Source organism: Erigeron canadensis, chromosome 5, assembly GCF_010389155.1.
Source record: "Erigeron canadensis isolate Cc75 chromosome 5, C_canadensis_v1, whole genome shotgun sequence".
NCBI classification, from domain to species: domain Eukaryota; kingdom Viridiplantae; phylum Streptophyta; class Magnoliopsida; order Asterales; family Asteraceae; genus Erigeron; species Erigeron canadensis.
In genome coordinates this window covers 25,486,230-25,502,173 of record NC_057765.1, presented here as the reverse complement: position 1 = coordinate 25,502,173, position 15,944 = coordinate 25,486,230, and the positions used below count along the sequence as shown (strand labels likewise).

General features: G+C 33.6%; 1 protein-coding gene and 1 pseudogene across 1 annotated transcript; both read left to right on the top strand.

The window, feature by feature from the left end:
• Positions 1-217: 217 nt before the first annotated feature.
• Positions 218-6,183, top strand: LOC122599809 (annotated as a pseudogene).
• Positions 6,184-8,493: 2,310 nt separating this feature from the next.
• LOC122599810 (probable sphingolipid transporter spinster homolog 2) lies at positions 8,494-14,311 on the top strand. The gene is made up of 14 exons (XM_043772395.1): positions 8,494-8,558; positions 8,980-9,111; positions 9,193-9,294; positions 10,865-10,969; positions 11,043-11,118; positions 11,525-11,599; positions 11,702-11,804; positions 11,889-11,964; positions 12,069-12,237; positions 12,379-12,492; positions 12,967-13,086; positions 13,183-13,311; positions 13,712-13,790; positions 14,071-14,311. Exons 1-14 carry the CDS (start codon positions 8,494-8,496, stop codon positions 14,208-14,210), a joined length of 1,485 nt encoding a protein of 494 aa, XP_043628330.1. The 3' UTR covers positions 14,211-14,311.
• Positions 14,312-15,944: the final 1,633 nt, after the last annotated feature.

The following is a 15,944-nucleotide window of genomic DNA, read 5'->3' as shown; positions in this document are numbered from 1 at the left end:
ATGTTATATATTATAGTACTAGTTTATACGAGTATTATATAGGAGTAGTATATATGAAATGATTAGATACAGAAATGGTGTGAGATAACTTGCAGGTGGTAATATAAAGACTTGGTGCGTTTTCACGTGAACCTCTTCCTATTTATATACTCCGTATGTAATATAATGTATATATATATATATACATACAGTTGGTTGGTGGTGTCCCCCGCGAAGAGCGCTCTCCACTGGTAAACTCTCCCCTTTTGTATATTCAATTTTCACATATTGCTACTGAAGTATCAGTTGGTATTTTTTTTGCTTTATTAGATGCCAGGTGATCGGATGTATAGATGTCATGTCAGCAAATGTGTACATACAATAAATATATGTTTGCATTAGAGTTGAATGTATTTCCAATTACTTATCTGCTTATCGCTACCAAAAATGTACGTGTTGGCGCGTGAAAAGGAGTGTAAGGTGCAATTTGTTATATAAAGGGGAGCTTGAAAACAGAAAATGACTAACAATATTGAACATAAAAATGGAGAGTTTGGTGAAAGGTTAAGTGATGTAACAATTTTTGTCAATGTGTGTGTACGTAAAATCCCAATAAATAGTTGTATTTTGGCAATTTGTCCTAAAAACTATGCAAATTCAATAATGCTCATGAATTTGAGCTTTATGTGTATATATATATATATAGTGTTCAGGCGGAGAAAGGTTTATAATAAGGAACTTGAAGGAGTTTAAGAAATTACAAAAGCCTATAGAGATAGAGACACAGATACAGATAGAGAGATGGCTACGGATACAACAGCTTTATCTGATGAGGCTTTAGCCCCTTCTTGGTTCACTCCTAAAAGGTAGATACTTCTTTTTTTTTTTTGACCTACCTAAAGAACAAGTCTTGCTATAGTATTGTGGCAAATCACATGTATGTCAATTTCTCATTATATTGTAAATTTGAACCAAGCATCATGTCGCTGTATATGCTAACTTGTTTATTAATAGAGTATTTTTTTTTACTTATTCCATGAAGTACCAACATTTTTGACCAGTACTTAACGATGGACATTAGGATTGTAGTGGCTGTAGTGGCTCATGTCACCCATCATATTCATTCCATTACCTTGTCCATTCCGTTACTAAACACAACTTACTTCTGCATTGAGATGGATGTGAATCAGTCCTTTCTATCATGCCTATATGCAAAGTGGGCTGACTGGTCTTTACAATATTATTACAGTAATTAGTTTTGAGTGTAATATGATCTCGTGGGACTTACAATTCTATATGCACAGGGTACTTGTAGTATTTTGTGCCATCTACATAGTGAATTTTGTGGATCAAGGAGCAATGACAAGTAATGGTGTAAATGGGAGTCCAAGAAGTTGCACGGAAAGTGGTGTGTGCTCTGATGGTAGTGGAATTCAGTAAGTTTTGTTTCTAAAATGTGTTCTGTTTTTGTTTAACATCATGGGTCAGATGATTTCTTTATTTTCACTCTTTTACAGGGGTGATTTTGATTTGACCAATTTTAGAGATGGTGTTATTTCATCAGCTTACAAGGTTGGGCTTCTTGTGGCTTCTCCCATATTTGCATCATTGGCCAAGAGGTAGTTATTCTACAATAAATATTTACCCTACCCTTTAAACAGATACCAAAATGTTTTACGCTAATTTGCTAACAACCACTTAATATGTATATCTGTTACATTAGATTTTTGAGAAAAGTATGATATACGGGCAAACTCCGGTGGCATCTTTGTCAAATAGTACTCAAGTGCAATGTAATCCAACTGTAGTGCATGAGCTTGCTCTATGTACAAATGGTGGTGGTGAATCGTTAATGACATAATTATCTTACGTGTGTAAGCATTAAATGTTTCTTCAAACAGATGTTCTGGTAGTGGTTCTACCTGATGGTTTGGTGGACTAGTGTCAAATGTCCCTTCCACTACCTGATGTTCTTGTAGTGGTGATTTAGGATTTGGTATCTTATTCACTGCCTGCACCTAAACAATGTTTAATTTAAAAAGTTTTATTTTATACGCTTCACTGCTGTTTGGCTGGGGACTTCAAACATATAAGGTTTATGCTTGACAGATCAACCGAAATATGAATATAATAAAGGTTCAGTCTGCTTTTGAAAGAAATCGTCTCGTCTCCGATAGTGATCTAGCATGTTAACTAATACCCTAAACATATCAGCCATATCAAACTAAGGAGATGGTACGATAGTCATACATGTAAAGGCATATCGTAAATACTATAATTGGGGCCTAGAAACCTGTTAGTGACAAAATGGGTGGGTTTTGCAGATTTTGTGATGGGTCAAAATAGGTATCAGGCTGCATGACCAATTAAGCAGCATGTAAAGGGTATCGTTTTTAAAATGGGTCATGGTCAAAGTAAGCAGATTGACATTTGACACGACAGATTCGAACCTCCTTTCTCCTTTTCCATTATCATATTAAAATGATTATGTGCTTATATAGATGTCCGTTGAAAGTTTTTGTTTACATAAGTAATATGATATCTGAAGGGATTTTTTGATCTAATGATAGATACAATTTATATAAATTGAGCTTGTTAAAAAACTTTATTAATGGGTTCTACTATGTTGTATGCTTTGGTATTTTTAATATGTTTTGTAATTTCTATCATGATACATTTTCGGTCAAAATAGTTTAATTGTGAGTTTATATATGCAGCATCAATGCTTTTAGGCTTATTGGAGTTGGATTGTCGGTATGGACTCTTGCTGCAGCCGGTTGTGGGTTATCAATTGACTTTTGGTCTTTAACAATATGCCGGATGTGAGTTGGCTACTTCGAATACCATAGACTTTTGTAACATGTGACTTCTCATTGTAGTTTTTAGCGTCACTTAAATATTGCTGTTTTCAGGCTAGTTGGTGTTGGTGAAGCTTCTTTCATAAGTCTTGCTGCTCCATTCATTGATGACAATGCTCCTGTAGATCAGGTTCTCTTTCTCTCTTGGTAACTACCCGACATTTGTATACGTTTTGTGCTTTTAATCTCCATTCTACTCTTATGTGGTATGTTTCTAAAAAACCATCTTTTGAACAGAACTATAATCTGGACGTAAATGCTGTTTGAAAAATGCAACTTTTGGTTTTTAAAATACACATGAAAATAGATATGGCACCTAGTATGTCTTAGTTTTCGACAATATGAAATCAGGTTCCATACCTAGTAGATTTATCCATTTGTTCCTCAGAGAGCAGCATGGCTGGGAATACTCTACATGTGCCCTTCAATTGGAGTTGCGGTCGGTTATGTTTATGGAGGACTGGTATGTACCTGATCCTTTTTTTTGGGCTTTGATGATTACTCAAATAATCTATTTTGACCTTATTAAGTTAAACTTAATGGCTGTTGTTCTCTGTTTCATAGGTTGGAGCTAGTTTAGGTTGGCGTTCTGCATTTTTAATTGAGGCAATGATAATGCTGCCATTTGCTATTTTGGGTTTTACAATGAAACCTTTGCATATGAAAGGTACATTTTCTATCAATTTTTCAATTATAATATAAACAGAATATTGGTTTGCACCATTGTTTGACGAGTTCTTATCCATATAGGTATGTCAACCGATAAGAGGTTCCCAACGTCATTGAATGAGGATCTTCCTGACGATAGCTCCAAAGAACATTCCAGGTATTTCTCAAAGCAATAACATTATATAGAACTCTCATTTTATAAAATCAATGATATGTGGTTTAAAACCGTTAATTTCGATTTATTTTGTTGCAGCTACCTTTCATTTACATCTACACAGTTATCCAGATTTTGGCTAGATATACAAGCTCTTTTGCACGAGAAGATATACGTGATCAATGTTCTAGGTTATGTTTCTTTTACGTTTGTCTTTGGTGCATATACATACTGGGCACCAAAGGCTGGGTATAGTATATATCAAATGGTAAGCCCATATGACTTTTACTTTGATATTTGGTTTGTGTTAGAAATGATACATTTCAATGTGATATACCCCCCCCCAAAAAAAAAAAAAAAAAAAAAAAAAACAAAGAAGAAAGCTGTCAAGTTTTTCATCTGAATCTTTCATCTTCCACAGAACAATGCCGATATCTTATATGGAGGAATGGCAATAACTGGTGGAACTGTGGGGACATTGGGGGGGAGTATTATCTTGGATCGCATGAATGCCACTGTACCTAATGCTTTTAAGGTAGAGATGCCTATTATATATTGTGGCGACTTTGGACATTCATAAAATCTTCAAGTTGGAGGTGGCAAGTTTGACCCATATATATATCTTGATGGGTTGATTGGGGTTAAGTTTTATCTCTAATTGTTCAAATTGGTAATATAAGAAAAAGCCTTTTGGGCCAAGGTCAGAAGAGGTCACATGAAATCAAAATTTATATGGTTACACAGATTTAAAAACTAAAAATATGAACGTTGCGCAAAATGTGTTTCATTAAAAAAATAAAAAATGAAAGCATTTTGTATTGATATACAACACAACCTGTTTCAACGCATACCTTATAAATTATCTGTTTTGACTATCTACCCAAACCACCTGACCTGGTCATTTTTGCCACTCTACTTCAAAGTGTACATTGAGAATCTGAATATTGTGTAACTTTGACTACTTACCCAATATCTTGAAAATTGAGCCAAAAATCTGTGTTTTGTATTTGCTTACAATTTGCAGCTACTTTCTGCAACAACGTTCCTTGGAGCAGTATTTTGCTTTAGTGCCTTTTTTTCCAGTAACTTGTACGTTTTCATGGTTCTCTATGTTATTGGGGAGATTTTCATTCTTGCCGTTGTGGTAATTATTTTGTTATAACTTTGGTGTGCATTATTTATAATATTTGTTACTCCGATTTGAGAAGTACATTGTATCCATGCAGGTTCCTACGAATTTTGTTAATCTCCATACTGTTAAACCAAGTTTACGACCATTAGCTATGGCTATGTCAACAGTGTCTATTCACATCTTTGGTGATGTGCCATCTTCTCCGCTTGTTGGGATACTCCAGGTTTGTCTTTTGGTTCCTGCCATATGGCTAGAGGTGACATAATGGATGGGTTGATTAACTGGTCAAAATGGGTCATGTAATAAAGGTTCATATCGGAAAGGGTAGTTTGTAAGGGTTGAAATGGTTAAGGCTGGATAGACCCGAAGCAATGTACTCCAGATATTGATAATTTTTCTTTTCTTTTTTTTTTTGACAATATATTTGTGGATCAAGTATATTTGCAAATAAATATATAATCTGATACAAAAACAATTTCTTCCTTTTTACATCTTTTACTCTGTTAATCAGTAGAGAATACACACCTTGAACCTAGATCTACCTCAAGTTATATGTTCAATATCATTTTGGGACTTGTTTCACATGCAATATAAAAGCAAATTTCTGTATTTCTTACACAGGACAAAGTTGACAACTGGAGGACATCCTTTCTGATCCTAATTTCATTATTTTTTTTGGCATCTGGAATATGGTTCATAGGTATGGTGTTATAATGTTTTATTAGTTTTTGTAAAACTATGCCAACATTTTATGTATCTTTCCATCCTTATCTTTGCAAGTTATAAATGATATTTGATCATTAGGCTTTTCATTATTTGGAGTCATAGATATTTGAGTCGGTCAATACACCTGTACTAAACATTGAATAGACATGTAATGAGGATGAAGTGGTTGAAATTGCCAAGTGGCATTCTTAGTCTCATGTTTCTTTGTTGCATTTTGATTCTGCAGACATTTTTGTTCATAGTGCAGACAGATACAATAAAGACAACGAGAATCTAGGGACCTCTACCAAGCACTCAGACATAATACCGTTGCTTGAAAACAAGCCAGATGATGCGATTTATACCTCCACTTCACTTTAAGCATGAATTGATGGATGATAGATTCAAGACCAAGCAAAAGTACAGCATACCCTGTCATTGTTCTCAACTCAGTAGAAGATTTCCTTTCTGTGTTGTAACATTCTAACAAGTATGTGTAAACCCTCAATTAGCAGGTATATAGCTTTTCATTTATAATGGGTTGGACAGAGTCAGATACAATATGCAAGCGACCCGACTCAAGCTCTTAACAAGTTTCCAGTCCATTTTATGTAAATTCTCAAATATGTGTAATTAGTGTGGTAAGCCAGTTGAACTTAAATTGAAAAACTAAAGCTCTTTCTAAATCTCAAGTCCATTTCAAGTGTGGCTCGTTTCCGTCTTTGAAACTCGATTTAAGTAATTAAGGTTCGTTTCAGAAAGGGTTGTGAGGAGAAAACTGTTATTTAGTTCGTCTCACCATCTTCGTTTCAAAGTCATGATAAACCACGTTTCGGCATGTAAAACCCCATTCCATAATGAAGCTCGTGTAGGTCAAGTCCGCTCTGTGAACTTCACATCTGTTGTTGGTTTGTTTTAACTCGAGGTTCGTTCCAGTAATCTTCAAGATAGGTTTGACTGACCCATGATGGAGAGAATGAGAGTCGTTCCACCTACACCCGGATCAACAATTTTAGCACCTAATTTAGGAGAATCGTTCTAGGTCAAAGGACATCGCCTCAAAATAATCCAAGATAACCCTTATGACGGTCGAGCCAAATCCGATCCACACAAGGATGTAAGCAAGTTCGTGCAAACTGTTCTAATATGGAGGAGACGTCACCGATGAGGATACGAAACTTAGCGTATTCATGTGCAAAAGATGATTTAAGATTATTTATTGGTTTCTTGCATATAAATTGGAGAAATTAAAATAGGAATTGTCGTGCAATTCCTTTTAAGGCGTAGAAAATTGAGTTTGAATTAATTTAGGATTAAAGTGACGAGCAAAGTTTGGTTTATTATAGTGGGTGATATAGCCAGGTCTGCCCGTGGTCTGTTATGGACATTTCTCCACCCATCTCCAATATATGGATATAGCATGGTTCAAATCTTGGATCTTTTTAGAAAGAAGATAAACTCCTTACCACTAAACCAACTTGATGATGGTTTGATTGAGGTTAGGTTGAGATACATGAACGAAAGAACCTATAACTCAATATCATTGAATTCCCTGTTTTAGCATGATATTCTATCTTACAACAAATGTCTGAAACCCTCCCAATGATTTATCCCCATAATTATGGAGAGTGAGAGGTGAATTCCTCTGGTGTATTTGATGGATTGAGATCCTCTAAAGTTATTTATAACTTTATTAATAAAGTTGATGATTCTAACTATTGGATTAAAATCAAGGGTCAAGATTCAAACATAATTTTTAAATCTTAACCGTTGAATTTGTCAAGATGCTTCTAACTTTACTAGTAAAGTTCAAAAACAACTTTATAGGATCTCAATCCGTATCTGATTAATTAACCTTATGCCTTACGTACGTGTCACTTGATAAGAATTTATATAGTATTATTATTATTATTATATTATTATGTGGTCCTATAACCTTATTGTACCTACCATGCTTTGCATGCATATTACTGTATTTTGAGAGAGAATATTAAAATTTGTTTGACTTTAGTCGATGACATCATGAGATTTTATTATATTATAGTATACTAGTTTATATTATATCGTACATATATATGTATTATATAGTATATATATATATGAAATGATTAGATCTAGAAATGGTGTCATGTAATTAAAAAAACTTAGTGCTTTTTCACGTGAATTTTCTATATATATAATAATGTACATGTATATACATAGATACAGTTAGTTGGTGGTGTAACCCGCAAAACAGAGCTCTCCATCTTCCCTGGTAAAGTCTCCCCTTTTGTATAATATTGATCAACTCTGATTGCTACTTGGTTGCCTACTGTGAAATTTATAGTATGCATTCAGGTTTATTTATTGTTTTTGTGCGTATTCAATTTTCCAATATTGCTACTGTATGATTTAACCAAATAAAATGTTGACTTTATGATATTAGAATCAAGGTATAAAAAAAAGTACTGAGGAAGACGATCTACATAGTTTCCAAGATACAATAGTTTAGTCATTTTTTCAATTATAACCCTTGTACTTAAACCATTTACTGTTTCAACCATATAAAGATATAATTAAGCTTTATAACCTTTCTTTTTGAAAATATTTGTTAACGTTATATTTAAAAAAAAACCAATTTCACATTTTTGTTTTTTTGGGGATTAAACATTTTCTTATAATTGTTATTGAATTGAAAATTTTGTATTTTTAAATACTCTTAAATATTTTGTGGTTTTAAAAGTTTTTTATGCTGTCTATGATACTTACTACTAATTTTTGCAAGCTTTAATTTTAAAGATTATATTCAAGTAGGCACCTTTGTTGACAATAAATAGTTGTATTTTGGCAATTTGTCCTAAAAACTATGCAAATTCAAGAATGTCCACGATCTTGAGCTTTATGTATATTTATATATATATATGCGTGTGTTCAGGCAGAGGAAGGTTTATAACAAAGGACTTGAAAAAGTTTAAGAAATCACAAAAGCCTACATAGATACAGATACAAATAGAGAAATGGCTATACATACAGCAGCTTTATCTGATGAGGCTCCGGCTCCTTCTTGGTTCACTCCTAAAAGGTAGACACTTCTTTATCTTTTCTTTCTTTGGTTCTTCGTTTTACGGTTTTTGATCCTACTGAAAAAATAAGTCCTGCTATAGTACTGTGACAATTCACAGTCACATTCTCATTGTATTGTAAATTGTAACTAGCATCATGTTGCTGTTTACGTTAACTTGTTTATTAATAGCGTAGTACCAACTTTTTTTTGAGCAATCAACAATGGACATTAGAATTGTAGTGGGCTCAGTCAACTATCATTATCGTTCCATTGCGTTGTCCATTCCGTTACTAAACACAACTTAAGTCTGAAATGAGATGAATGTGAAACGGTACTTTCTATCATTCCTACTTGCAAAGTGGGCTGACTGATCTTTACATTATTAGTTAGTTTTGAGTGTAATATGATCTCGTGGGACTTATAGATCCTATATGCACAGGTTAATTATAGTATTTTGTGTCATCAACGTGGTAAATTTTGTGGATCGAGGAGCAATTGCAAGTAATGGTGTAAATGGGAGTCCCAGAATTTGCACGGAAAGTGGTGTGTGCTCTGATGGTAGTGGGATTCAGTAAGTATTATTTCTAATATTCATTCTGTTTTTGTATAACATCATGTGTCAGATGATTTCTGTATGTTCACTCTTTTACAGGGGTGATTTGAATCTGAACAATTTTAGAGATGGTGTTATTTCATCAGCTTTCATGGTTGGGCTTCTTGTCGCTTCTCCCATATTTGCATCATTGGCCAAGAGGTATTTAGTCTCTAATGAATCTTTAGCGTACCCTTTTTAACATATATCAAAATGTTAGGTTTACTCTAAGTTGCTAACAACCACTTTGTCAAAATGTATATCTGTTACACTAAATTCTTCAAGTAAAGTATGATATAGGCGGTGGCGATCTTTGTCAAGTACTCAAATGCAATCTAATCCAACTGTAGTGCATGACCTTGCTCTATGTACAAGAGAGTTTGATAAACATTTATCTTCAGTAAATTCAATTTCATATGAATAAAGTCTTATATGGTGTGGAATCGTTAACGACATAATTATGTTATGTGTAAGCATAAAATGTTTCTACGAACAGATGTTCTGGTAGTGGTTCTACCTGATGGTTTGGTGGACCAAAGTCAAGTGTCTCTTTCACTGCCAGCCAAAGATAGGCTCATTATCTGGTGGTTCAAATCTATTATCTTTTTTAGGCTTTAGATTTGAGCATTGTTTATCAAACATTTTAGGGATCCGATTTAGGATTTGGTATCTTTTTCACTGCCTACATCTAAACAATGTTTAATTTAAAAAGTTTTATTTTATACGCTTCATTGAAGTTACTGTTTGGGCTGGGGACTTGAAACATATAAGGTTTATGCTTAACAGATCAACCGAAATATGAATATAATAAAGGTTCAGTCTGCTTCAGAAAGAAATCATCTCGTCCAATGACGCTTAATAAACTATAATCCAATAGTGATCTAACATTTCTAACTAATACCCTAAACATAGCAGCTATATCAAACTAAGGAGATAGTACAATAGTCATATTTGTTAAGTCATAACATAAATACCATAATTGGGGCCTGAAATATCTTCCAGTGAAACCTGTTGGTGACAAAATGGGTGGGTTTTGCACATTAAGTTATGGCTCAAATTGTCAAAATAGACCAACCCTCTTTGTATGACTTGAGGTAGGAGTTTCACTTATAAGAGTCCATGACTTAAGTTCGAAACTGAAGGTGGGTATTAATTTACTTAAAAGCCAAATTGTCAAAATAGGTATTAGGCTGCATGAGCAATTAAGCAGCATGTAAAAGGTATTGTTTTTAAAATGGGTCATGGTCAAAGTAAGCAAGTTAACATTTGACACGACAGATTTGAACCTCCTTTTTCCTTTTCCCTTCTCTATCATATTGAAATGATCATGTGCTTATATAGATGTCCGTTGAAAGTTTTTGCTTACATAAGTAATATGATATCTGAAGGAATGTTTTTTGACCTAATGATAGATAAAATTTATAAACATTGAGCTTGTCAGAAAATGTTTTTTCCATGTTTTCAGATATCATTCATCCCTAATCGTATCAGTTTTGTACTATCTCATATCATTGTCAAATATCACATATTTACTATGTTATATTGGTATAACTTGAGATCATTTAGTACCATCTTGTGTTATGTAATACCATTCCTGTACATTTACATACTGTACTTTATTAGAATGTTTTGTAGTATGCTGTATGCTTTGGTATTACTAATATATCTTGGAATTTCTATCATGATACATTTTTGGGTCAAAATAGTTTAATAGTGGGTTTATTTGGTGCAGCATTGATCCTTTTAGGCTTATTGGAGTTGGATTGTCGGTATGGACTCTTGCTGCAGCTGGTTGTGGGTTTTCAGTTGACTTTTGGTCTATCACGATATGCCGAATGTGAGTTGTCTACTTCAAAACCATAGACTTCTCGTTGTAGATTTTGGTGTCACTCAAATATTTCTGTTTTTAGGCTAACTGGTGTTGGTGAAGCTTCTTTCTTAAGTCTTGCAGCTCCATTCATTGATGACAATGCTCCAGTAGATCAGGTTTTCTTTCTCACTTGGTAATAACACCACATATGTATACGTTATGTGCTATTAAAGTCCGTTCTACTTTTATGTGGTATGTTTCTAAAAAACCATCTTTTGAACATAATTATAACCTGGACGTAAATGCTGTTGAAAAAAATCCAACTTTTGGTTTTTTTAAATTTAGTGAACAAGAGTTTTAAAGCGTAAATATGACCTCACAAACAGAAGTAGTTGCCTTTTAACTTTTTACAAGGTGTCTATTGTTCATGTGTTGCACCAGGATTGAGTTCAAAGTACCATATCCATCACATCTAGCTTGATTAAATACACATGAAATTATATATGGCACCTAGTATGTATTAGTTTGCGAAAATATGAAATTACGTTCCAAACCTAGTAGATTTATCCATTTGTTCCTCAGAAAGCAGCATGGCTGGGAATATTCTTTGTGTCCCCTTCAGTTGGAAATGCTGTCGGTTATGTTTATGGAGCACTGGTATGTACCTAATCCTTATTTTTTGAGCTTTGATGATTACTCAAATAATCTATTTTGAACTTATTAAGTCAAAATTAATACCTCATGTTCTGTGTTTCATAGGTTGGATCTAGTTTAGGTTGGCGTTGTGCATTTTTTGGTGAGGCATTTATAATGCTGCCATTTGCTGTTTTATGTTTAACAATGAAACCTTTGCATATGAAAGGTACATTTTCTATCAGTTTTTTTATTTATAATATAAACAGAATATTGGTTTACACCATTGTTTGATGAGTTCTTATCCTTATAGGTATGTCAACCGATAAGAGGTTCCCAACTTCATTGAATGAGGATCATCCTGAACATAGCTCCAAGAAACATTCCAGGTATATCTCAAAGCAATAACATTTTATAGAACTCTCATTCTATAAAATCATTGATATGTGGTTTAAAAATAAATATTGGATTTTTTATTTTTTATTTTTTGCAGCTACCTTTCATTTACATCCAGCCAGTTATCCATATTCTGGCTAGATATACAAGCTCTTTTGCACGAGAAGATATACATGATCAATGTTTTAGGTTTTATTGCTTATACGTTTGTCTTTGGTGCATATTCATACTGGGCACCAAAGGCTGGTTATAGTATATATCAAATGGTAAAGCCCATATGACTTTCACCTTGACTTTTGGTTTGTGTTACAAATGATACAATTCAATGTGATGTAGAAAAGAAAAAAAGAAAAGTGAATTAGAAGAAAGCTAGCCAAATTATCATCTGAATGTTTAATTTTCCACAGGATAATGCCGATTTCTTCTTTGGAGGAATGACAATAAGTGGTGGAATTTTGGGGACATTGGGGGGAAGTATTATCTTGGATCGCATGAATTCGACTGTACCTAATGCTTTTAAGGTAGAGATTCATATTGTATATTGTGGCGACTTTGGACATTCACAAAATCTTCAAGTTGGAGGTGGCAAATTTGACCCATATATATCTTGATGGGTTGATTGGGGTTAAGTTTTATCTCTAATTCTTCAAACTGGTAATATAAGAAAAAGCCTAAGAGAAAATGGGCTAAGGTTTGAAGATGTCACATGGATTGAAAATTTATATGGTTACATGGATTAAAAAATAATATAAACGTTGGGCAAAAAGTGTTTCATTAGATTATTAAAAAAAATAAAAATGAGAGTGTTTTGTATTGACATACCTTATAATCATCTGTTTTGACTACCTACCCAAACCACCTGACCTCGTCATTTTTGCCACTCTACTTCAAAGTGTACATTGAGAATCTGAATATTATGTAACTTTGACTACTTACCCAATTTCTTGAAAAATTGAGCCAAAAAATTGTGTTTTGTATTTCCTTACAATGTGCAGCTACTTTCTGCAACGACATTCTTTGGAGCACTATTTTGCACTAGTGCCTTTTGTTTCAGTAACTTGTACGTTTTCATGGTTCTCTATGTTATTGGGGAGATTTTCGGTCTTGCCGCTACGGTAACTTTTTTGTTAAGGATGCTGTTTATATCTTCGGTGTGCTTTATTTATAATATTTGTTATTCTGAATTGAGAAGTATGTTGTATCCCCTGCAGGTTCCTGTGAATATTGTTTGTCTCCGTAGTGTTAAACCAAGTTTACGACCCTTAGCTATGGCTATGTTTACAGTGTCTGTTCGCATCTTTGGTGCTGTGCCATCCACTCCACTTGTTGGGATACTCCAGGTTTGTCTTTTGTTTCCTGCTATATGGCCAGACGTGGCAAAATAAGTGGGTTGACTAACTGGTCAAAATGGGTCATGTAATAAAGGTTCATATCAGAAAGAGTAATCTGTAAGGGTTGAAATGCACAAGGCTGGTCAAAATGGGTCATGACCCAAAGCTTATTCCAGATATTGATAATTTTATTTTTTTGACAAAATATTTGTGGATACAATAACATTTGTAAATTAATATATTATCTGATAAATAACATTTGACTCCCTTCTACATCTTTTAGTTTGTTAATCAGTAGAGAATACACTCACACCTTGAACCTGGCTCTACCTCAAGATATATCTTCAGTGTCATTTTGGGACTTGTTTCAGATGCAATATAAAAGCAAATTTCTGTATTTCTTACACAGGACAAAGTTGACAATTGGAGGACATCCTTTCTGATCCTAAATTCAGTATTGTTTTTGGCATCTGGTATATGGTTCATAGGTATGGTGTTACAAAAATATAGTCATTCAAATCTTTTCTTAGTTTTCGCAAAACTGCGCCAACATTTTATGTATCTTTGCATCCTTATCTTTGCAAGTTATAAATGATATTTGATCATTAGGCTTTTCATTATTCTATAATCAAAAGGGCGTCATAGCTATTTGACTCGGTCAATACACCTGTATTGAACATTGAATATACATTTAATGAGGTGAACAGGTTGAAATCGTCAAGTGGCATTTCAAATTTCATGTTTATTTGTTGCATTTTGATTCTGCAGGCATCTTTCTACGTGGAGCACACAGATACAATGAAGATAGCGAGAATCTAGTGACCCCTACCAAGCCCTCAGAGGTAACACCGTTGCTTGAAAACAAGCCGGCTGATGCGATTCCTACTTTGACTCCATTATACGCATAAATGATGCATGATAGATTCAAAACGAAGCAAATGTGCAACATTCCAGTCATTGTTTTTTTCTACTCGATAGAAGTTTTCCTTTTTTTTTTTTTTTTTTTGAAACATTCTACTAGCAAAGTATATATACTGTAAGCCCTCATTTAGCAGGCATTTGACCTTTCATTTATAATCGGTTGGACAGAGTCAGATCCAATATGCAAACAACCCGACTCTAGTTCTTATCAAATTTTCAGTCCATTATATATACATTCTCATATGTGTGTAATTAGTGCCGTAAGCTGGTTGAACTTCAATCAAGTAATTCTTGTAAATTAATAAAGAAATTGAGCGAAGTGTTACCAGAAAACCTCATAAATCCGGTTAAAAGTACAATATATAATCATACAAATTTTGAGAGTGTAATGGTTATACATAATAGAAAAAACTGCGTACAGACTGGAAATATATTGGCATTATAGGCATTATATCCTTTAGACAAATATTTAATTAATACAAAATTTGAATCTAATCGCATTTTTACTAGAAGAACGCCTAGTATCATCGCTCTTACAAAATCTTGTAACATTTTTAGAATAGAAAGCAAGTTCATGTGTAGATCGAGATCATTCTGTAATTGTGTTTTCAACTATGAACATGGATATTTTCATGTTTTGAGATTGTTTCATGAATTGTCAAATTAGGAGAATGAAGATAGAAAAATATAGAGAAAATTACATTTTTGGTCCCTCAACCTGGTAAGATTAATAGTTTTTGCCCTTAAATGAATTAATTACAAAAAACCTCTTAAAGTTGGTCGTGTTTTTTTCATTTTACACTCCCCGACTTAACAATGTCCAATTTTGGCCGTTAACCCTTACATATGCCAAACATGTGAAGGCGATTCTGTCATTTTTACCTTTAAGACCAAAAGTGAAACAATATACAACTTGACCCAAAACGTAAAAAATCTTGTCTTGGAAAAATGAACTTTTATATTACTCATATCATTTCCAACTCGCATATTCTTCTTCCTTCATCATCATCATTTAATCCCAAAACCCAAAATTTATAGGCTAAAACGCATATTAGTAGTTTGGGGTAGTAGAAGACCCAATTAACCAAATCCAGGGTACTAATATGCATTTTAGCCAAATTTATATTCAATCTTAATAAAACTCATTTACAACAACTACAATCCTACAAATTTTAACAAACATCAATTAAATAAACATGGATTCATTAGTATTATATATCAAACATGACTTCGTATCCTGCTTCTGTTTCGGATATGGAGCTAGAGCTCCGTATGGGTATATCGTCACTTTCCACCCCAAAACTTGTAAAAACATGGGCTACGAAACTCACCCGAAAGCAGCACAAGCACAACACCCTAAAATCAATCAACAAGAACACGAACAGTCAAGTATACCTGAAACAAGAACACTATATGTCTAAAAGTCCTACACTGTTCACAAGTCACTCAGTAAGTACTTACTTAATTGTACACATCTATGTCCTATACTAGTGTCTTAAGAAATGTCATTATGCCATGTCAAATTATGTTTACTTGAATAACTCTTTTAATGTTCAAGAACGACTTCAAATCTCAAGTTAGATTGTTTAAAGTGATAAGATTGATTGACAATGACGGGATAGAACCCAAGAATGAACAATGAAGCATCTGACTTAAGTCCATTGAGGTTAAATTTCATTGACCTTAATTTTTTTTACTTTAAATTCCATTGACTTTTAATT